The sequence below is a fragment of the Dermacentor albipictus genome, chromosome 2, assembly GCF_038994185.2.
Source record: "Dermacentor albipictus isolate Rhodes 1998 colony chromosome 2, USDA_Dalb.pri_finalv2, whole genome shotgun sequence".
NCBI classification, from domain to species: domain Eukaryota; kingdom Metazoa; phylum Arthropoda; class Arachnida; order Ixodida; family Ixodidae; genus Dermacentor; species Dermacentor albipictus.
Window position 1 is genome coordinate 167,715,355 of NC_091822.1, and position 23,788 is coordinate 167,739,142.

General features: G+C 43.6%; 1 protein-coding gene across 2 annotated transcripts in view; it reads right to left on the reverse strand.

Annotated features, from left to right (window-relative positions):
• Window positions 1-632: 632 nt before the first annotated feature.
• The window catches only part of LOC135910664 (serine/threonine-protein phosphatase PGAM5, mitochondrial-like), a 28,676-nt gene continuing 5,520 nt past the window's right edge, over window positions 633-23,788 (reverse strand). The window contains exons 3-5 of one of the 2 annotated variants that reach the window (XM_065442698.2): window positions 8,190-8,404; window positions 5,203-5,333; window positions 633-1,009 (exon numbers count right to left, since the gene is read on the reverse strand). In XM_065442698.2, the coding sequence (XP_065298770.1) occupies window positions 859-1,009; window positions 5,203-5,333; window positions 8,190-8,404 (497 nt within the window). In that variant the 3' untranslated portion in view covers window positions 633-858. Of the gene's footprint in view, window positions 1,010-5,202; window positions 5,334-8,186; window positions 8,405-23,788 lie in introns of both variants that reach the window. The other variant, XM_065442697.2, reaches the window with a different exon arrangement.

Here is a 23,788-nt window from a genome sequence, read left to right on the forward strand (position 1 = left end):
TACCTTCAATATTCGCATGCTTCAGCGCTTGGTAAGCTTCTCTATAACGTGTTAATCTGGCCTCCCTTTGCTCCGGTGTTTCAGCAGGCAGCTTCGCCTTTGCTTGAGATTGTGCAGCATACTGTCTGGCTATATTTACTGGATGATTAGATTCATCCTGTCACTTGCACTGAAGCACACACAGACCACCCAGCTAGCGTGTCATCCATGACAAGACTGAGCGACCAAGTGCTGGCGAATCAGCCATTAAAGAGCCATTATGGTCCTACGTGACGCGAGCGTGCGCACATGTTATTTCACGATGGCGAGAACAACAGTGTCTATAGTTCGACCGATGGTTCAATGCACTGGCGCAGCCAACGTAACTCCACGCGGCCAATGCGCTCTGACACGCCTGGCGTCGAGCGATGCTCGCCCATGCGCCAATAATGTTGGGCTATAAATGCACCTTTAGTCATACCTGCCACATTTGCGCTCTGGCAACTCAAGGTCATTGCGAAGCGATAAATGTGACCTTGCAAGACATGATGTAGTAGAGCTTTCACTCTAATAAATCTTTTCAAGCTCAATTGACAGTCTTTGCACGTCCATCAGGAAACGGGCAATGTCATCAAAAATCACAAGACTGCTCCTTCGTATTCTACTCTATTTTATTGTGGAAAATGCATTTCCCACACAATTATACAGCCAAGCGTCATCACTAAGATGTGCGTAAATTGCAATAGCGATTTGGCGGTCCGAAAAAATTATAATGTATAAAAACTATTGTCCGCTTTGTATACATATATATCAGGTGCAAAACCACCGGAGCCTGAAAAACATAAGCGCAAACAACTATGGTCCTAATTGGCCAAGAGGCTAGCTGGTCGTAATCATTTCCCTAGGGAAGTGGCCTGTGTCACCAAGTGACCGCACGGACACTCGCCCCGAGGGAGGTATCCTCACAACAGAGATGCTGCAGTTGGCCAGAGAGATGCGTGACCATGCCTCGGGAGGAAACTGCAGTGCCCTGCGCACAAAAGCAAAGATGCACATATCTTTGGCACTAGTGGTCGTAGTGTGAGAGAGAGAAAGCTTATAACGGTGTCACATGGCGCACCATTGATTGTTATCAAGCCCGATCCAGATCAAATTTCGCAATCGCGATTGCCTCCCTTGCACAGCTGCGCAAAGGAACCAGCTGCAACCAAGAAATTTGATCCAGATCAGGCTTCATCATGATCAAAAGTGCATCGTGTAATACCCATATTAGACATCAGCCTGAATCAAACATCTGACTAACACTGGGGAAGAGAAATTGATTTCTGGGGTTGTACATGCCAAAACCACGAGTTGATTGTGAGGTATGCCATAGTGAGGAAATCCGGATTAGTTTTGACCACCTGGGGTTCCTTAACGTGTGCCGTATGTACTGTACACGGCTGTTTTCGCATTTCACCTCCATCGAAATGTAGCCGCCGCAGAATGGATTTGCTCCTGCGCGTTCTGGCTTCGCAGCGCAACGCCACAGCCACTATGCCAGCACACTGGCTAAGAGAAATGGGAGTAAGAAGAGAAAGAAAACTCACTGCTTGGCTATTCGGTAGATCATTCGAGCTTAAGAATGATGAAAAAAATGTATAGCACAAACATGTCGGACAGGAAAGGTGCTATAACACAGACATGACCCTGTCCATCATTTCTGTACTATAAACATGTTGCGCCATTCTTAAACTGGAATGAGAGAAAAATGTTAATGATAGGGATGAAAATGGTGCATTTTAAACTTGAAAAGCGAAGACTCTTCAAAGCCTCAAATTCAGACCACTCTCCATATTCCTCTCACTATTACATCATCATCATCCGCCTGGCTCCACCCACTGCAGGGCAAAGGCCTCTCCCATACTTCTCCAACTACCCCGGTGCTAATTGTGGCCATGTTGTCCCTGCAAACTTCTTGATATCATCCGCCCACCTAACTTTCTGCCGCCTCCTGCTACGCTTCCCTTCTCTTGGAATCCAGTCTGTAACCCTTAATGACCACTGGTTATTTTCCCTCCTCATTACATGCCCTGCCTATGCCCATTTCTTTTTCCTGATTTCAACTAGGTAAGATGTCACTAAAGTGCGTTTGCTCCCTCACCCAATCTGCTCTTCTCTTATCTCTTAACGTTACAGCCATCATTCTTCTTTCCATATCTCATTGCGTCATCCTCAATTTATGTAGAACCCTTTTCGTAAGCCTCCAAGTTTCTGCCCTGCAGGTGAGTACTGGTAAGACACAGCTGTTATACTCTTTTCTTTGGAGGGATAATAGCAACTTGCTGTTCATGATCTGAGAATTCCTGCCAAACGCACCCCAGCCTATTCTTATTATTCTGATTTTTTTAGGGGTGTTTAGGGGTGTGCGAATAGTGATTTTTGAGACTGAATCGAATACAAATAGTGCCAAAAGAGAATTGAATCAAATACTGAATAGTTTTCAGATAATGAACAGGTGTTATCACAATAATTATAAAATGTTCACATCCTAGTATTCTTAATGTTAGCAAGTTTCTGTCATTGCATAGTATGTTATGAAGCATCGTTCGCCCACCCCGCAAGTTTTAGTTGGCCTATCCCTACCATAGGCTTCACCATGCATCTTGTATGGAGGCCTGTGTATCCCTATGGGTAATGTGTCACACTTTTCACATTACAGACATGATTTGCAAATGAAATTCCATCTGATCAGTTTCTTAAATGCGTAAGCATTTCTGTGCTTACCCAACAAGAAAACTATTCCTCCGTCAGTCCCGTAAGAGAATCGCTTTCGAGCTAGCGACTGCAGCAGCAAGCGGATTCACCTTCGTGCAGCCTTTTGCTTCAACGCCAACAAAGTGGCGAGAAGACACCACTCGCATAGCTCTCAGCATACACCTCACTCTGCCACTTTCGCAGATCGCTTTCAAGATATAGGCGCATGCGCCTCTCTTCAAGGCTAAGTAAGCGGCAAAAACACTGTGGGAAGCTGTCAGCAGCATCGCAGATCGCTTTCAAGATGGAGGCCTGCGCGGCCGTGCCATACACAGCCAGTGCCGGAGTACGGTTGGCCACGGATGATAATGGTTCGATGAGGATGGCCAAGGCGCTAAAGAGCGATAACGGCTTATAATGATCGGAAAGTCATCAGCGCACCTTGCACTGCTGTCCGCGCCAGTTGGTATCGCTGCAACACTGTCGTTTATACTGGTCGGATCAAGTTTCATAATATTGATAAATGACACCGGGCTACGTGGAGATGAGCAAATGGCACAATGCTTACGCATACTTAGACAACTCCCAGAGGAGCTTATGCGAGATCTTTTTTTCTCAGTTTCAATTCTTCCTTATTGCTCATACAGGTACCAATCACACACATTTAGACTACTATAATGATTACATATTCTAACTTCACAAATTACGCATTTTGTGCAAATACAAAGCATTACACTTCTCACGTGACAGCCAGTTCTTGCTGGGATACTCGCCAAAGAATTAAAAAAACAAAAATTAAAGCAAGGCATTAAACAGAAATGGATAATAAAGAACAAACAAGCAGTTTCTACACATGCACATGACTCTCAAGCGAGCGTGAATATTGACTTTATAGCCTTTCGCATATGGCTGCCTAATGGACATAAGCCAGCCCCACTGCACAAGTTCTCACGTTTTATGTCTATACTTTCCCCGCAGGGGTGAAAATTTACTGTGCTTTTGCTCCAATTTATGTTCAAGGGGTAGTGGTTGACGCTTTGAAATATTCGAAAAGTATTTGAAAAATATTCGCACTTACGAATAGTGACTATTCGATTTGAAGACCAAATCGAATAGGACACTATTCATTTGGTTATTCGAAACTTTCAGATATTCGCAGACCAATTTTTGCATTCTTCTCAAACATTATTTTTCCAAGTGTTAAAATTTTGGGAATAGCACTGTGTCCCTGCTACTCATTCAAACCTCTTGATTTTTTTCCCCAGCATAAGGTGGCAAACTGGATCTTCCCCTCTGGTTATCCTCCCTGCCTTTCCCTTTCTGTCTTTCTCTTTTGATTTCTTTTTTTGCCTTAATGCTAGAGAGTCAAAGAGTTCATAAAAGCTACGATACAGTGTTTTAGAACATTGCAACACTTTGAAAGTCTTGTAAAACTCACCAATATAAATTAACATTTGCAATGTTACTACTTTGGGATTTCATAACTTCAGCTAAACTACACGTATAAACATTAAAATGCAAATTTGCACTCTTTGAACATTCAGGAAGATACATGCTTAATATTAGCTCTCTTGCCTCAGCACATTTTCTTTGCACGTCACATCCCATAATTATAACACAAAAATAATTGCAACTTTCTTTGCATCGACTTAGAAAAATCTAATTGCATAGTATTTGGAATCGGCACACAAGATTGAACATGTCCTGAAAATTTCATGTCTCTAAAGACAAAAAACTTTTTATCCTGGATCCAGGTCCACCCCTTAAAGATAAATTTGGCTACCAGAGTGTTGCCTTTTGGATGTAGGCTGCTCCTTTGTTCCCACATCTGTTTGGTAAGGCAGTGGACGTGCTCCTGCCATCTGCAACAACATATGCCTGTGAACAGGCAATCTCGATACTAACTTATCTGAAAAATAAGCATAGGAATCGGCAAAAACCAGCAGCTAATGTGAAGCTGGCCTAGAGTGTGAGACTGAGCCTCACATCGATTTATTCATGGAAGCAAAGCGAGTTCAGTTGCATTTTGAAACAAATTTATCACGTCAGTGAACATACATTTGTTTAATGCCCTTGCTTCCGAATTTCTTGCATGTAAATGTAACACGAATTACTGTAAAAAGCGTGCTTAGAAGCGGAAGGGTTCCCTGGCACTTCATGGAGCTTAGCAGGGTTTCCTGGGGACCAACATGCTTGAGGAGAACTCCTCGTGTAAGGTAATAAAGACCGGTCACTGAAATCAGCATATGATTATATCTGGGATCATTACAAGCAGTCTTAAGCACACAGCCACAGCTACCAGTGAACGGCTGGCTGATTGAGTGACTGGATTTATGGCTCCACAGAACTGAAGAAGCTGTGGTAAGCAACAGACTGCTACAGCCCTTGAGTCACTGCATGGGGTTACAGGTAACCAAAGTGTGTCTGAAAGTGGATGCTAAACAATCACATGCTTCAGGGAAGCATCACACACACACACACACACACCTGCATATCCAGTATCGAATGACATTGGCATGACAAACGATGATCTCGTGGGAGTCCTCCCTTTGACTGGGAGCTGCACGGTAGAAATACTTGCGAAAGCCGGCTTCTATCCGGGCACCGTCTGTAAAAAACTGGTAACAACGGTCAACCCCCTTAGTCAGCTCCAATAGCTCCGACGTTTTATGCAAAAAGGAGAAACATAGGATGAGAAAAGGTAAGTGCACAAGGTTGAGATGCAATAAAGGACTGCAGTAGTGTAACGAAAAATATATCTGCATGACGTGCACAATAAACAGCACAAAGGAAGAGCAAAACAGGCCCTTTTCTTTATCTTAGAACCAAAAACCAAAGAAGGCTACCTCCACATTTGTGAAGGACATGTCGTTGTGCCAATGGGCTGATCCAGCCATGATAGAATAAATACAGGTGCACCTACTCAGGCCAGTTCTCAAACAGCCTTTTGCTGGCATTGTGCACAATCCTCCAAATATTGTGGCAATTCGCGAGGCTACAACTATGGAGCACAGGTTACAGTGGAAACGATAAACCTGCACAACCTCCGCATGCACAATTGCAGTAAAAAATGGCAGGGAATCTCTTGCCAACCTTATACGGTAGATTGCTTGGGGGGGAATCTGGAACCTCTCATGTTTTGCATTACATGACAAATCAGGGCCTGGATAATGTAGCAAGCATATTTCAATGCCATTGCTTGTTACACTCTGCCACAGGTCTGAGCCACACTGCACCCACATTAAAGCAAAGATCAGCCAGCCTTGAATGGAAGATGATAAGAAAGAAACAAAATTAAGCAAAAGGAATCATTACATCATATTGGCCCAGCTCTGCAGGAATCCATAAGACAGAGGATACTTCATGAAAGGGAAAAATTGTCATCCGCCCAAAAGTAGCACAAAGCTAACACAAAGCTACCAAGGAAACTCATGCAAGTTTCTCAAAAAGGAAAGCTGCAGAGTTTAAAAATTTTCAGGTCACAATACGGTAAAATCTCGACACAAATAGTACAGGGTCACACAAACTCTAGCGGAATAAAGATATATCTAGGTTAATGTAGCTGAAATGCACTATTTATGAAAATATACATACAGCTCAACATTTTCTACTCAGTCGACTGATATTGTGACACTGAAGGTGCCATAAAAATATCTCCCATCATCCATTGAACAAAACAACTTCTGAAAGATGAAAATTGCGACTGCTTTTTGGAATGCTAGCAGAGCAAGAGGCTCTTTAGTACTTTTGCTAAATATTTCTGTGACAAGGCTCTTCTGAGGTTGGTTGTGAGTTATTGTAGTCGGCACAAACTTTTGCATGTTTTGTTATAGCACTTTGGGCCTGAAATCAGTAAGCCAAAAGTACCATGTGTTTACTAATTGCTACCACTACTGCTACAAGGTTTCAATAGCAGGCTAAAGGACTTTTTCAACCAGTTCCATTTCCGCTTTGGCTTGCCAAATTTTAACTTGGAATGTGGCCTCAATCTTCCCAAGCACGAAGCAACCACTTTAGCTTATCCCCCAGGCAGGCAAAATGGAGGCCCACTGCACGGGGGCTAATGAATAGCATGGCAAACAGCACATAGAAAACAAGAAAGAAAGACTGAACGCAGTCATTGCATACGAAATGTATCAGAAAAATATGCTGCATACTTTAATCAAATGCTTAAAGAAGCAACTGATGCATATAGGCTTTATCACTACTACAGCTGCAAGGCCAGCAAAGAAGCAGTTAAGAGCAATGCTTCCATTTTTCTTAGGAATGCATAAGTGAGGGGTGCCCACACTATTGGAAAAATGGAATTGGAAAAACTTTTTTGGAAACACACCAAAACTGAAATAAAAAAAATAACAAGAAGCAGAATGATTCATTGATGATGATTCACTAATAAACTTAATAAATGTGGCAGTAAACCTGCCAAGCTATGAACCTTAATATTAAAAAAATCAGGCAGACCTAGAACAAGATAGAAGTAGGAGGGGATGAGCGAATAGCATGCATTTTTTTTTAAGCTTTCCCTGGGCACATGCTTTTTCACTTTTTTTAAGGAATATACCTACACTTTAATAACCCTTTATGGACGAGTATAGCCTACAGGCAACATAGCAGAAAAAATTTATTTCCTAGCCAAGTTTCGGTGTTGAGTAGCAAGTTTGTTGCTACATGTCATCGGCCAACACTGAACGGCAGGCAACAAGTGTCATTTGTTGGTTTAGAGCAGGAACACAGGACAAGGAAGAAGTTCGACATGTGGCTTGCATTCTTTCAAAAGCACGGTCTGAGGAGGCAGACCGATGCAAGATCTCCCTTCTATTGCTGAAAATGTTTCTACAAAACATTGTTTTTCTTTTCATTGATTATGCTTATTCTCAATGTGTTTTGCAGATTTAGAAGAAAATAAACAATTTTTTCAGGTATTTATATGCCTCATCTTTAAAGAGTTGACAGTGAGTTAAAACAGGCAGTACACAAGCAGCACCAAACTTGGAACAAGGATTGACAAGCAACACACTGTTGTTAGATCACAGCGACTTGTTCAGCTACTTTGATATTGCCAATTTTGCATTGTTCAGGAGCTTGTCTGCATAAACTTGCTAGAAGCAGGTAACCCTTTTGTGTCCTTTCACTATCACAAGACTTCACTAATGACTAAGGTTCGAATACCAGTGGCGAAACTTTTTGAGAAGGGAATTTACTTTTCATAAATATTGAATTGATGCCACATTTGTAAAATCCTAAAGTGAGCTCAAATTGCAGACCTCACGGAAAATTTAGGAGACTCGCAAGATATGCGAGACCAATAAACTAGAGTGTACAAAGTGAATGATATAAATTTTTCTTCTGTATGTGTATAGCAAGCCTATATGTTAAGCTTTCCTTGTCCTGTTGTCTGCCCTATTTGCCTGACAAGTTAACTAGTCGACTTTCACACCCTCGTACTAATGCATATTGAGAACTCCTGCAACCACCTTGGCTTCAGGCTTCCAGGTTCCAAACGGAGGTTCGGGAGGCACAGGGGCCCCTTCCCGAATTAACTCGCATGATTCCATGGGAAGCGCTTCCAAGTGCTTGTGAATGATCTCGGCCGTTTCGATGGCTCGTGTCATGCTCGAGTGAACAAGTCGCGAGAAAGGGACTCCCAAGTGTTTCAGCCGCTGGCCTGTCAGATCTGCCTGCTTGCGGCCTGCAACACACAGTTAAAAAAAAATAGACAGAAATGTGAGGAAGAGAAATATGGTTGATCCCTCTTTCATAGGAATCGGTAGAACATGAAAGTTAAACGTGTCTTCACAGAAGCTGTTGCATGTTTATTGCATGTAAAGAATTCATTTGCAAGTAGCCATCAGTGGCACCCTACCACAGAGGAAGCCTCAACAATTGTCAAACCAGTGAAAGTTGTCGAACGACTTGCGAGCTGGAAACATCCCCTGAAGACACTGCATTGCACATGCCAGAGCACAGTGCATATCCGCCATAAACCACAGGCATTTGCAAACTGTACAAACAAAACTGAACGGGTAATTAGCAAATCGCTTCGCCAACTCACGGTCCACTGCAGCGAAAGGCACATGATTTGCGGGTCGGCAACCATATTGCTTGGTGCGCGGTGTCCTGCTGTCAAGTCGCACTGGCGAATATACAAGCATTTTAGCCCAGCTCTGTAGTGTCTTTGGCAGCCAGCCGAGTTGTGACACTCTCAGCTTCAGGAATGCAAGTGGCAGAGTTTATAGCGTATGCTGTGAATGCACAAAGGCATTCTGCTTCATGCCAGCGAGTCTCTTGCCGGACCAAAGCGAGATTCACCCATCGATGTCGTTGCCTTTATGCACTGCTTAGCACAGCAGTTTTCTTAGTTGGTGTCTCCACAAGCAAAGCAGTAGGTGACATGTAAGCGCTGCTGATGCATGTTGAAGCTGAACTCCACAGATAACGGGGGGTCACAGGCTAATACAATGTGAATGACAAACCGTAAGCAAAGACTGTGTCATCACTTCAGGAGAATAGCGCTGCATTGGAGCCTCTGCTGCATTGAGATTGCCGAAGCGCTCACTATCGAAGCTCGTTAGTGTCATGATGCAATACTTCACTCCACCGCTCCACCGCTGAGAGGCACCATCCCTGTCAAGAATTCATATTTTGTGTGTTCACTCCTGACGTCACGTCCGTTGCAGGAAATTGATCGTGGACCCCGACATAAAACACTTTCGTGTTAAAATTTTAAACATAAGTTTATGTACTATGCGGCGCCTGCAGGTGAAAAGATGTTCCACATCCACTGCCATGGCCATGAGTGGCACCGGCAAATGCTCACGAGGCTAGATATAGTACACACATACACAAATGCCCAAGAAAGTGTATGGAAGACAGCTGTTACACGCAGCTTAATGGTGGAGCATTAAGAGGAGGCCAATTCTAATTGAAATCAGTTTAAACAGTTACCCATGGATTCAGCAGTATGCACTATTCTAAGCACTTATGGTAGTTAAAAGATTGCAGCAAAATGTTCTACAAATATCTCCTTTACAGATGACCATCCCTCAGCACCAATTTTTAATGGAGATGTAATGCCCAGTGCATGACATATATAATTACTATTTAATCTGACAATAAAATAGAACTAAAAACGAACATTTCCCAACTTTTGTATATTCCATTATGATTTTAAAGAATGAGGTTAAATATGTGACAGGAAGTTGAGACATTTGGAAAGTACACTGACACAGAACAACTTCTGGCAAACACCATGTTAAACCACACACCACTAAAAATGCTTAACTTCTATGGGAGTGATACGGACCCAACAACGCCTAAAAAAGAAATCCAAAATTTGTCTCTCAAGTTAATCAAAATGTTTCCCCTGTATTGCTTATTTTCTAATAGATGGTTGATGCGAAAGCATCAAATGGCCCATTAAGTGAAAAAGCCGGCGTCTGTAGCAGCAAAACGGCACCTAAATTCCCATTAGCTGCGATGCTACGTCATGTGCACGCCTCAACGGGGCAGAGCGGGCAAAAGGAAACACCTGCTGCTGCACTGGCGCGCCAGGTGTTGCAGGAGGAAAGAGGTCATCGCTGCGATGCCACATTACCCTCTCTCTCCAAATGCCTGTGTTATCTACACGTTTCTTGTCTGCGCAAGCTCTTGCCCGCATTCCAATTTCACCTCAGTAATGGCTATAAAGAGATTAATGTATAACAAAATAATAAATTCAAAATAAAGAACATTGCCAGTAGTGAGTTTCAAAACTACGACCCAACGCTCAGAAGCCGAGTGTCTTACCCAATGGGCTAAATCAGCGCCTCCTAGATAGCAGGCCTGTGCACTCTTCTTTATGATATCATGCTACGTGGACCAAAATTTCTATTGCCAAGCCCGGCATGACGAAAGCGGTGATGTCAAAATCAGTGCAGCTTAATTGGGAGCGTCGCCATTAGATCCTATGGCAGTCGGGCAAGGTAGCATGACATCACGGATCGAAGTGCACCAGCCTTGTGCTATCTAGGAGGCGTTGGCCAAGTGCCTCAACGCACCTGCTTGCCCATGAGGAGTTCATATCTTGAAGGACTGTTCAGCAGCATTCAATAAGACAATTATTTTGCATTCATAACTGATGTAAAGTGCATAGCTGTCCTCAGATGTTGTGTATGCAATTTAGTTATTCTTACTTTTTGCAGTGATATTAGCGTATAATATTGTTATGGATGAGATGGGTTTATTTACAAGGTGATCGAAGGGGTGCAGAGACGAGATCGCGGGCAGTTAGGCATTTCTTCTTCTTCTCTTTGGTTCTGCCACACAGCCTAACGATATGTACTGATCGAACTGAACTGTGTGAAATGCTGTATGCTGAATACTCTAACTAGTGTTTTGTTTCTGTGCACCCTGTTTATAATAATGTTAACTACTCTTGCTTATTTCAATACCAATGTCAGGTCGACTAACCACTGCTCACCTACTTAAAAAGAATTAAAAAGTATGCACATTTTCTCACTGGGGAGACCAGCCATGTCAGACTTTTTCTCTTTCTTTCCTCTCCTAGATGGAAATTAAGTCATTATCATTATCAGCAGCAGCCTGGTTACGCCCACTGCAGGACAAAGGCCTCTCCCATACTTCTCCAAGAACCCCGGTCATGTACTAATTGTGGCCATGTCGTTCCTGCAAATTTCTTAATATCATCCGCCCACCTAACTTTCTGCCGCCCCCTGCTACGCTTCCCTTCCCTTGGAGTCCAGTCAGTAACCCTTAATGACCTTAGGTTATCTTCCTCCTCATTACATTTCCTGCCCATGCCCATTTCTTTTTCTTGATTTCAACGAAGATGTCATTGAATCGCATTTGTTCCCTCATCCAATCTGCTTTTTTCTTATCCCTTAACGTTACACCCATCATTCTTCTTTCCATAGCTCGTTGCGTCCTCAATTTAAGTAGAACCCCTTTCGTAAGCCTCCAGGATTCTGCTCCGTAGGTGAGTACTGGTAAGACACAGCTATTATACACTTTTCTCTTGAGGGATAATGGCAACCTGCTGTTCATGATATGAGAATGCCTGCCAAATGCACCCCAGCCCATTCTTATTCTGATTATTTCCGTCTCATGATCCGGATCCACCATCACTACCTGCCCTAAGCAGATGTATTCCCTTACCACTTCCAGTGCCTCGCTACCTATTGTAAATTACTGTTCTCTTCCGAGACTGTTAAACATTACTTTAGTTTTGTGCAGATTAATTTTTAGACCCACTCTTCTGCTATGCCTCTCCAGGTCAGTGAGCATGCATTGCAATTGGTCGCCTGAGTTACTAAGCAAGGCAATATCATCAGCGAATCGCAAGTTACTCTCCAGGTATTCTCCATTAACCTTTATCCCCAACTCTTCCCAATCCAGGTCTCTGAATACCTCCTGTAAACACGCTGTGAATAGCATTGGAGAGATCATATCTCCCTGCCTGACACCTTTCTTTATTGGGATTTTGTTGCTTTCTTTATGGAGGACTACGGTGGCTGCGGAGCCGCTATAGATATCTTTCAGTATTTTTATATACGGCTCGTCTACACCCCGATTCTGTAATGCCTCCATGACTGCTGAGGTTTCAAGTGAATCAAACGCTTTCTCGTAATCAATGAAAGCTATATATAAGGGTTGGTTATATTCCGCACATTTCTCAAGCACCTGATTGATAGTGTGAACATGGTCTATTGTTGAGTAGCCTTTGCGGAATCCTGCCTGGTCTTTAGGTTGATGAAAGTCTAAGGTGTTCCTGATTCTATTGGCAATTACCTTAGTAAATACTTCGTAGGCAACAGACAGTAAGCTGATCGGTCTATAATTTTTCAAGTCTTTGACATCCCTTTCTTATGGATTAGGATTATGTAAGCGTTCTTCCAAGATTCCGGTACGCTCGAGGTTATGAGGCATTGAGTATACAGGGTGGCCAGTTTCTCTAGAACAATCTCACCACCATCCTTCAACAAATCTGCTGTTACCTGGTCCTCCCCAGCTTCCTTCTCCCTTTGCATAGCTCCTAAGGCTTTGTTTACTTCTTCTGGCGTTATTTGTGGGATTTCGAATTCCTCTAGACTATTTTCTCTTCCACTATCATTGTGGGTGCCACTGGTACCGTATAAATCTCTATAGAACTCCTCAGCCACTTGAACGATCTCATCCATATTAGTAATGATATTGCCGGCTTTGTCTCTAAACGCATACATCTGATTCTTGCCTATTCCTAGTTTCTTCTTCACTGCTTTTAGGCTTCGTCCGTTCCTGAGAGCATGTTCAATTCTATCCATATTATAGTTCCTTAAGTCAGCTGTCTTACGCTTGTTGATTAACTTGGAAAGTTCTGCCAGTTCTATTCTAGCTGTAGAGTTAGAGGCTTTCATACACTGACGTTTCTTGATCAGAGCTTTCGTCTCCTGCGATAGCTTACCGGCATCCTGTCTAACAGAGTTACCACCGACTTCTATTGCACATTCCTTAATCATGCCCATAAGATTGTCGTTCATATCTTCAACACCAAGGTCCTCTTCCTGAGTTAAGGCCGAATACCTGTTCTGTAGCTTGATCCGAAATTCCTCTATTTCCCCTCTCACCGTTAACTCATTGATCGGCTTCTTATGTACCAGTTTCTTCCGTTCCCTCCTCAAGTCTAGGCTAAGTCAAGTTCTTACCATCCTATGGTCACTGCAGCGCACCTTGCCGAGCACGTCCACATCTTGTATGATGCCAGGGTTAGCGCAGAGTATAAAGTCTATTTCATTTCTAGTCTCGCCATTCGGGCTCCTTCACGTCCACTTTCGGCTATCCCACTTGCGGAAGAAGGTATTCATTATCTGCATATTATTCTGTTCTGCAAACTCTACTAATAACTCTACCCTGCTATTCCTAGAGCCCATGCCATATTCCCCGACTGACTTGTCTCCAGCCTGCTTCTTGCCTACCCTGGCATAATATATTATGTCATTATATATTATGATTATTAATGCCATTTCGCGAAAATCTGGTGGCGGCGTGACTGAAACATGGTACCAAAAATGGACGAAGGTGCAGAGAGTAAAAACACATGAAGAAATGCTCAAATTGACATCAAATTTCTCGATTAGTTAGTTCAATTGGGTTTATTGGAGCAAAAGCGACTAAGGCTATGCTGCCCCAGACATAGGGCGATAAAATTTTTTTAGTAAATGTAGCATACCCTGCAGTAATTAAGGCTTACTTAAAAATGTTTAGTCTAAAAAGCCAGCCGCATCAGTCAGAGGTATCAGTGCATCATCTCCTAACATCAACATGGGGTGAAATGGGGTGTGTGACTTGTGCAATGTGCGGATGTACTTTTGCCTACACATTGCGAGATTCGGACATGCTATTAGAATGTGCATTACTGTTAACGGTTCATGGCATTTGTCACATGTTGGCTTTTCCTCCTCTCTCGATAAGTAATTATGTGTGATTTGTGTGTGGCCAACGTGGAGTCGACAAAGAGTTACTTTGATGACGCTTTCTTGATGGTAGCATGTTTTCCACTCCCCAAGGAGAGGTTTAATGAGCTGATGTTTATTGTTCTCTTTCAATTTCCATTTGCATTGCCAGTTAGAGTAGTGCCTTACGAACAGCTTGAATCCCTAACAGGTATGTTAACTCCTCAAACATTTAGAATTCTTATCCTTGTTGCACATTGATTTGTTTTCTCATTTCTGGGTATCCCAACGTGGTTTGGGACCCAGCAGCAATGAATGGTCTGGCTTTTACTTAGGTGTGTTAGTATATGTAGGACGTCGCCTATGATGGCTTCGTACTGTGATTGTGTATTCAGAGCCTTAAGTGCACTTAAAAATCTGTATAAATTATAAATTTTTTGCTTTTGGCATTGATAATCTTATGAGCTGCCATCCACAAGGCGTAGCATTAAGCAGTGAAAACTGAAAACTGACCCTTGATTTCGGTAGTCTGACTGTGTGTTCCCACGTATCTTCAAAAATACGCTGCTTCTGACATAAATGAGCATCTTCAAGCCATTGGTGTAAAATTCTTTGTAGTTTCGTACATGTCTTGCACTGTGCGAAATTTCTGTAATATGTGTTCATGAGGCATATCTTTTTTTTATGCGTCAATGAAAAATCTAGAAATTTCATGAACTCATTCCAAGGAGCTATTCTAGTTGGCCTTCGAGTGACAGAAAGTGCTTCAGCAGGGACACTGTAGTCATGGCATTTTTCTTATCTAAGTGTGAGTCGTCTTATAGTATTTGGTTTGTTTGGGTAGCATAGTCGTTTGTCACTGTGCGTGATAATGTTATGGCAAATATGGTCTGGTGATGAGCGAACTCTTAGAATGTATGTCAACCCGAGTTGCTTTCTTCTGTGATCTAAAGACGGTTCATTAGTCTCGGAATACAAACTGGGAATGGGTGAGGTCCTACAGGCACCGGTTGCTAAGCGTAGTCCTTTATTATGCGTGGGATATAACTGCTTAAGGTACAATTGTCTGGCTGAACCATATGCTATGCATCCATAGTCCAGTTTGCTACGTAACAAAGAAGGATAAATATGTAGGAGACGTTTATGGTCAGAACCCCAGTGCTTCCACGACAGGACTTTTAGGACATTGAGTGCCTTATCTGTTTGAACCTTTAGGTTATTAATGTGTGTAAAAAAAATTTAGCTTTTTATCAAATATGACCCCTAAAATCTTGTGTACTTGTTTAACTGGCAGTACCATTTGATTTAGTTTCAGGAAGGGGTCCAGTTGTAAGTCCCTCTTCTGAGAGACCACAGCAACAGTTTTTTCCGATGAAAAATGGAAGCCGTTTGTATTAGCCCATTGTGTCAATTTGTTTAGAGTGATTTGGATCTGCTGTTCACATGTTGTTATGTTAGATGCGCAGAAATCAATTTGGAGATCATCAACGTAAAGAGAATGCATAAGGGTATATGGTATGACCTTGTTAACAGAGTTCATTTTAACCAGAAACAAAATTGTACTTAAAACACAGCCCTGAGGCACACCGTTTTCTTGGGTAGACCCATATTTAAGAGGAAGCTTTAGCTTGGGCCCAACTGCGACGCGGCCTATTCAAAGACATGTAAAACGCAAAAACATTTTTCTGAGATAAACCCTTGACCAATTTTAATGAAATTTGTTGCATTTGAGAGAGAAAGGTAAATTCTAGTGACTGTTGGAAGCGGAATTTCGATTTAGGGCTTGCATTTTGTTAAAAAGATTTTCAAATATTCGACCGTTCGAAAAAAATAGAAGCACAAAGTTAACAAATTCATAGCTCTGCATCAAGAACAGATATTACGGTTCTGTAAACGGCATCCATTAGATCATTCAAAGCGGAGAAATTCGATATGTCATTTTACATCTTACGTGAATTTGTTACGTTGGTTACAAGGGTTCTGCAAAAGCTGTATTTCCATATTACTAAAATTTTTCATATTCATGTGCAGCATATCAATTTTGTCCACTTTAGATGTCCTATTAGGTGCAATTCCCAGAATTGTATTATAGTTTTTCGTTGTCGAGTTAGAGTTGTAAACTTCATAGTTTCGTTTTTTGAAAATTTTTTATTTTTGCCAATCTATAATAAAAAATTGACGACCTAACTCAAAAGTTTGAAACCAACAGTCACTAGAATTTGTTTTTCCTTTAAATGCAACAAACCTCGTCAGGTTGCCGAGAAAAACGAATTCTCCTTTTACATGTATTTAGATAGGAGCACCCGAGCTAAAGCTTCCTCTTAAGGACTTTTCCGTTTTGAGGATAAAAGTTAGTCTGGTGTTCACAACACATTCGTATGGCTTTTCCAAACAACTGGCGAGAGGAATCGGATGGTAGCCGCTGGGGGATGTTGGGAGTTCTTCAGATTTTGCTGAAAGTATAATTACAGCATTTTTTCATGCTTTCAGCACTTTTCCAGTTTCCCAGATCTTGTTAAAGGATTTTAGTAATGCTTTTACGGATGTTTATGACAAGTGGGCAAACATGGTGCAGCGAATGCAGCCCATACCAACTGCAGTTTTTGCAGCTGAAAGTACACTATTTAATTCTGTGAATGTGAGGGGAGCATTGTATGGTTCATCGGCTGCACTTGTTGTTGTTAATTGTTCTTTAACAGTGTTTGTATCAAATGTGTCTGAGCAGTTGGCAGAACTTGATACACTGTAGAAGTATTCTTCCAGAATGTTTGCTTGTTCTTCGAGTATTGTTTGTATACGAGGACTTGAGAGTAAAGAAATTGTGTAGAATGAGTAATCCTTTTCAAATTTCTTTACCTGTTCCCTCATGCACTTGGAGGTGACTGAACTATTAATTGAGGAGATGTTTTTCTGCCAAGAGTGTTTTTCGGCTTGCCTACGAATGTATCGTGCATGGGCTTTTTTCTGTTTGAAGTTCACTAGGTTTGTTGTATGTTGGGTTGCTACGAAGATTGCCCCAGGCCGTATTCTGTTCTTTTTTGGCTTCCGTACATTCCTTTGTCCACTACGGGTTTAGTTTTTCTTTTTTTTTATGTTGTTCAGAAGACTGGGATATGGCTCTTTTGGCTGCCGTGATTATGCAATTAGTAAAAGTTTCACTAATCTCATCGACACCTAGGTCGGCTAAAAAATGTTCTTCAAGTTTGGAAATTTCTGTGAAAAGCAGCCAGTCTGCGAGTTGGAACTTCCAATGGCATGGCTCTTTTGGCTGCCGTGATTATGCAATTAGTAAAAGTTTCACTAATCTCATCGACACCTAGGTCGGCTAAAAAATGTTCTTCAAGTTTGGAAATTTCTGTGAAAAGCAGCCAGTCTGCGAGTTGGAACTTCCAATGGCATGGTCTGCAAGTGATGATGAGTAAAGCTGATGACTTTGATTACGGCAGGTAAGTGGTCACTGCTGTATGGATGGTCCAACACTTCGCACTTAAAATCAATAAAAAGAGAAGATGAAGAGAAAGCTAAATCAAGACAGCTAAAATTATAGGTGCTCATGAGTTTAAGACAGATATTGTTAGAATAAAATTTTCTCAGTTGTCCTCTTTGGTCAGTTTTCTCAGTTTACCAAAGAGTACAATGGGCATTAAAATCACCTATGAGTGTAAAAGGGCCCAATAGCTGTTCAATCAGCTTTTCAAGATCTTTCACATTTACACTGTCGTGGGATAGTAAGTACAAAGAACAGTCTGTTATAGTATTAAAAGAGAGAATAGTGATAGCAACTGCTTCGAAATGAGTATTCAGTTTAATTTCTAGGGTAGGAACGCCGCCTTTCACGACAATGGCAACTCCACCAGACAGTCAGCTGGTGTTTTCTGTCTTTTTTAAAGACAGAAGAACCTTTTAAGAATTCCAGCTTTTGGGGCATAGGTTTGTTTCCTGTAAACAAAAGGCAACTGGGAAAAAAAATATATATAATGTCTTTTATGTCACCTAAGTTATGTGTAGACCTCTGCAGTTCCACTGTATAATAGAAGCCACGATGGAACAGACTCAAGAATATACAAACAGGAATTAGTCAAATACATATTATAGGTAACATATGTTTAAAAATGGACTGCGGATAAAAATGGTAACTGTTAGTATACTTGTACTTTTTGGAGCAGATATAGGAAGTTTATGCCTCTTTGCGTGCTTGAGAGAGCGCTGGTCTTTCGGTGTCAATGACACTGGTGTTTTGGTACTGACCTCTACTGCTCTGTCAGGAGGCACTAGAGGACTGAGAGATTGACTCTGAGGCACATGCCTCAGACCTTGATGTTCGAGTTGTCATAGAGCCCTGCAAGACCGTGGTCTCCGGAGCCTTTGGAAGCGGTGGGGCAGCATTGGCTGCCACTACCAAGGGGGCAGATGAAGTTTCCACAGGCACACCTTGTGTGGACCCTGTAGACTCCGAAAACTGGTCTAGCGCTGCCCCCACCACACTGGCATAGCTTACTTGAGGTAAGTGCCCTAGCCTTTTCCTCGTTTCACAGAATGAGATATTTTCCTTTACAGTGATTGCAATGAGTTTTTCCTCTTTTCCAGCAAAGGCAGCTCCGTCAGTAAGCTAGGTGATCGCCCTTGCAATTCAGACATTATGCAGGAGCATTGCAGTTGTCAGATGGATGGCCATTGGCACTACACTTCATCCATGTTTCTTTTCCTCTGCATGATTGTGATGCATGCACGAACCTCTGGCACTTGAAGAACCGTCTCGAGTACAGTATGTATGGTCGGACGTCGATTTTCAAGTGTCTGCGTCAAGTGAACTGGGCTAGTACTAAATGTGAGTATCAAGTGTTTTGTGGGGATCTCTTGGTCGTTTCGCCAAACTGTTATTCTTTGTACCTTAATTACATTTTGCTCCTGGAAACCCTCAAGGAGCTCTTCATCACCGAGATTCAGGAAATCCTCTTCTAATGTTACTGCTCTGCTTGTGTTGAGCGAGTGATGAGGAGAGATTGACATTAATGTCCCCGACAGTTGTGAGTTCAGCAATTTTACCGACTCGGTCTTTCTTTGTCAGTTCAAGGAGGAGGTCTCTGTTTGCCATCTTTGATGCTTTGTTGCCCGGTCTGATCGTGTTTGATTGACTATTGATGTGTGGAAAGATGATAGTTTTCCTACGCTTTTTTTTTTCAAAGTTTTCATTTTGTATTTACAGTACACGGTGCATAGTATATATACAGAAGGAGGCCCAAAAGTCGAAACTACAAATAGCCTTCACTGTGAAGGACGTGGTACTTTAAGATGGTGTCTTGGTTCGGTTTCAAAGAGAACCGGAATGTTGCTTCTGTATGCCCTCGTTTTTGAGGGCTATATGGAGGCGGGGGTGGGGGGGAAGTGTTTGCCATGTAAATCGTGAAAACTTCAGAGGCCATGGTAGCCACCCAGCACTGAGCCCAACAAGGGGACGCTACTTGGTTGAGATTAAAGGGAAGCTGAAAGGTTTTCCAGAAAAAATGAGTGATGAGCTGTACGTAATGGTTTTCAACCCTCCGAATTCGAATATCGCATCGAAATTGAGCGAAAGAAAGTGCTGTCACAAAGTGCGTGGCCGCGCCCCTCTCGAGTTGGCCGCCATTGCTGTCGCACCCGCAACGCCGCTCGCATGGCGATGGGGAACAGGGCTCCCCATAGTTCCCGAGCCCACCGGACCGGTTGGTCACTTGGGTCGCCGGAGCGTGATGAGGGACGAGGCAGCTCGGTGAGCAGGCAGAGTGGTTTGGAAGACGGAGCAGCGTGGTCGTGCACCGGGAGACAGCTGAAGGTGTGGTCGGGAGGCTGAAACCTCCAGGCCAAAGTCTTCGCCGTTTTATGTGCTAAAACCGTGACAGCAACGGCTTCTAAGCGAGTATTAATGGCAACTTCTATAGCTGCAATGCCGCTCTGTAGAACAATAGCTACACCACCTGAAAGCCGGTTCGCCTGAGTATGGTCACGCCGTACAACAGTGAAGCCTTTTAATATGTTTTTGTGCTTTTCGCCTAAGTTTGTTTCTTGTAAGCACCAGGCCACAGGAGAAAAGTTACTTAACATGTCTTTGATGTCACCTAAGTTGTGTAAAAGCTCTCTACAATTCCAACAGATAATAAAAGCCATTCTGAAATTGAAAGGTCAGAAATGGCACTACGAAAAAACTAAAAGGTGGGATGTTAGGTGACATGGATTTTAAAAAAATGGCTGTGGCTTAGCTAAGGTTAAGCCCAGGATGCGAAGCATACTAGCCTTTATTTTAGTTGTTGAACCACTGTTTAGCCTGTTGAACTGCTGTTGCTTGGCTATATTTGGTTCGGCTAGACGAAAAAACAACTCATGCAGGCGAGCACACGAGCTGAGACCCGGCTATGTAGCTACGCGGCCGCAAGCGAGCGCACGAGTTGAGCCTCCGCTTTTGCAGCTGTTATGACGTCATATGGTAGCTACGCGGCCGCGCAGTGCAGCAAGGAAGAGCGTGGTTGTGCGGCTAGTATGCTTCACATAAAAAGCTAATACAAATGAGCGATAACCTTCAAGTTATCGCTTTCTTATTTTGAGTGGTTATTGGGATTCTGTCCCTCTTACCGCGCTCGAGCGAGCACTTGTTCTTCGGTGTCAATGACACCGGGGTTTTTGTGTCAACCTCCATCGCTCTCTCTGAGGCGCTGGAGACAGAGAATTTGGCGCCGAGACACGTGTCTCGGGCCTTGGAGTTCGCTTGATCTTAGGGCCCTGCCTCGGGACTGGTGTCAGCAGGGCCTTTGAAGAGGATGGAGCAGTGCCGGCTGCTTCCACCACGGGGGCAGGAGGGGTCACTGCAGGACCACTATGCATGGTCTCAGGACTCCTGAGACCTCTGTGACGCTGCCCCCATCTGCGTCACATCAGCGCAACTTCTTCACGGAAGGTACAATAGCCGCTTTCTGGCTTCATAAATGAGATTTTTTCTTTTACAGTTAGTGCAATTACTTCTTTTTCTTTTTTCCAGCAAGGGCAAGACCGCGAGTAAGCACGATGATCTCCTTTGCAGTTAACACAATGTGGGAACAGGTGCAATTCTCCGATTAGTGATCGTTGGAGCTGCATTTAGCACAAGTTGTTTGTCCTCGGCATGCATGTGAAGCATGTCCAAACCTTTGGCACTTGAAACATCGTCTGGGGTTCGGGATGTATGGCCTCACATTGACTTTAACATAACCTGCATCGAGTGAAGTAGGCATTATGCTTGTTCCGAAGGTGAGTATAACATGTTTGGTGGGGATTTCTTGGTCGTTTCTACGGATTACTATTTTTTGTACCTTAGTAACATTTTGTTCCTGGAAACCTTTCAGCAGTTCCTCATCGCTTAAGCTAATAAAGTTTTCTTCAGATATTACTCCCCTGCTTGTATTAAGCGTTCTGTGAGCTGAAACTGTCACTGTCGCGTCGCCAATACTGGTAAGTTCAGAGAGCTTCTCTGCTTGATCTTTATCATTCAGTTCTAGGAGGAGGTCCCCGCTAGACATTTTGGAGGCTTTGTATGTCAGTCCGATTTAATCTTTCAGGCATTTGGCTACAAGGAATAGAGATAGCTTTTTTACTGGCATGTTGGTTTCGCTGTGGACTACATAGTACTTGGGGAAAGATGGAGCATTGCTTCGAAAGGAAAATTGGAATTGTACTTTGGTGTGGCATCTTTTCAGACGCCGATCATAAACAGAGGCTTGCACTGCCATAGGAAAATGTGCATGTTCGGCAACAGCACCGACTGCCCACCATGGAGCCCAACGAGGGGACGCAGCAGAGCTTGTGTTCAAGCCTGCACGACGCCAGCCATACGCCGTCACTATAACCAAATATGGTGTACCCAAGGTAGGATAGCCACACAAGGTTAACCCTTGCCGCCGTGGAGAAAGGAAGTAAATGGAAGAGAGAAGAAGACACGAAAGGTCAAAAAGTGAGAGATAAAGACGAAGGTTTGAGGAGAAAGAGACAGGAAGAGGCAACTGCCGATTTCCCCCGGGTGGGTCAGTCTGGGGGTGCCGTCTACGTGAAGCAAAGGCCAAAGAGGTGTGTTGCCTCTGCTGGGGGGCCTTAAAGGTCTGAACACCCGGCATCGGCTCAACCGCCAGGATCCCCCTTTCTCCGGACATGGCTAAGCTGCGCACGGCTACACGCGGGAGGGTCCAACCCTCGTGTGCTTGGGTACGTGGTGTCGCAATGCACCAAACGCCTGTTGACGCAGACGCCCCTGCAGGGTGTGCACAAGAGAAGGGGGAGCGCAGCGTCCTGGCGTGCACTGGCTTTCAAACACATACGAATTTTACACTTGCTCTGGGTTATGGTAGCTGCATGTAGGCTGTTTCACAACACATGTGCGAATAAAAAATTAACGGCGGTATGCGACGAAACCTGCATCAAGGCTGGGAGATAAACATGCACCTTCCGTTCAGCGTGCTAACACGAAGCAAGTAGCAGTAAATCAAAATCCAGGTTTGGACGAGTTCGTGTATTCATGAGGTCTTCCAAGACCAGTTACCATCCGTCCGCCCGCACCCGTCCCGCCTTTATGTGTTCGTTGCCCCGACCTTCTTGCACTGCGTTTAGAAAGCCTGCTAGCAGCAAGTCCTACTCTCACTCATTCACGCATTATTGATAAACTCTGGCAGTAATCGTCGTCATGGAAGTGGTTAGAGCACAGCACTGTTGTTCTTGAGCACTTGAAATTCAATTCACAGCAGCCTCCCACTTAGCTAAAAGCTTCTTGTCTTGCGGGAAGTAATGGAACATCAGAACATCGTCACTGCCGCTGGTGTTCGTGCAACCGTAGGCTGCACAGAACGCCGCCATGATCGGCCCACCACTTCAATTGATGCTGCGCACGTCAACTACCACTATACATACACACGAACAAAGGAATGCAAGGCCGAACAAAGCAGATTATGGTGGCACGTACGCAGAAACAAGCATGGTCAAGCACGGTCGCGGAGACTGCAAAGGAGCGGAACACCAGTGCTGACGTCACTGCACCATGGTTTCCGGTCTCCGCTCGCATCGTCAGCGTCAACAGCAGCGTATGGCGCTCGACGGGGGGGGGGGGGGGGGCAGAGCGACAGCGCAGTTTTAACCGACGATTACGTCGCTCATAAGTGAAAAATCCCCCCCAAAATTTCACCTGCATGGTTTACAAGGTTCCCGCATCCATATATGAGTGTCTTATTGAATTCAACAGACTCTTCAGTTTCCCTTTGATGCCTGCAAACACCAGCCATGCATAAACGCTGTAACGTAATATATATACCCAAGACGATATATTACACACAGTTAACCCTTGCCACCAGGAAATTTGGAAGTGACAAGAAGTGATAAGAAGCGAAAAGAAAACAGTAAAGGTGAAAAGGCAAGAGAGAAAGACGAAGATTGGAGAGGAGGACAGGAAAAGGCAACTGCCGATTTTCTCCAGGTGGGTCAGTCTGGAGGTGCAGTCTATGTGAAGCAGAGGCGAAAAAGGTGTGTTGCCTCCGCCGGGTTTCCTTAAAGGTTCGAACAACCGGCATCAGTTCAACCCCTAGGATCCCCCTTTTTCCAGACATGACTAAGCCACGCACGGCTACAAATGGAGGGTCCAAACCTCGTGTGCTCGGGTA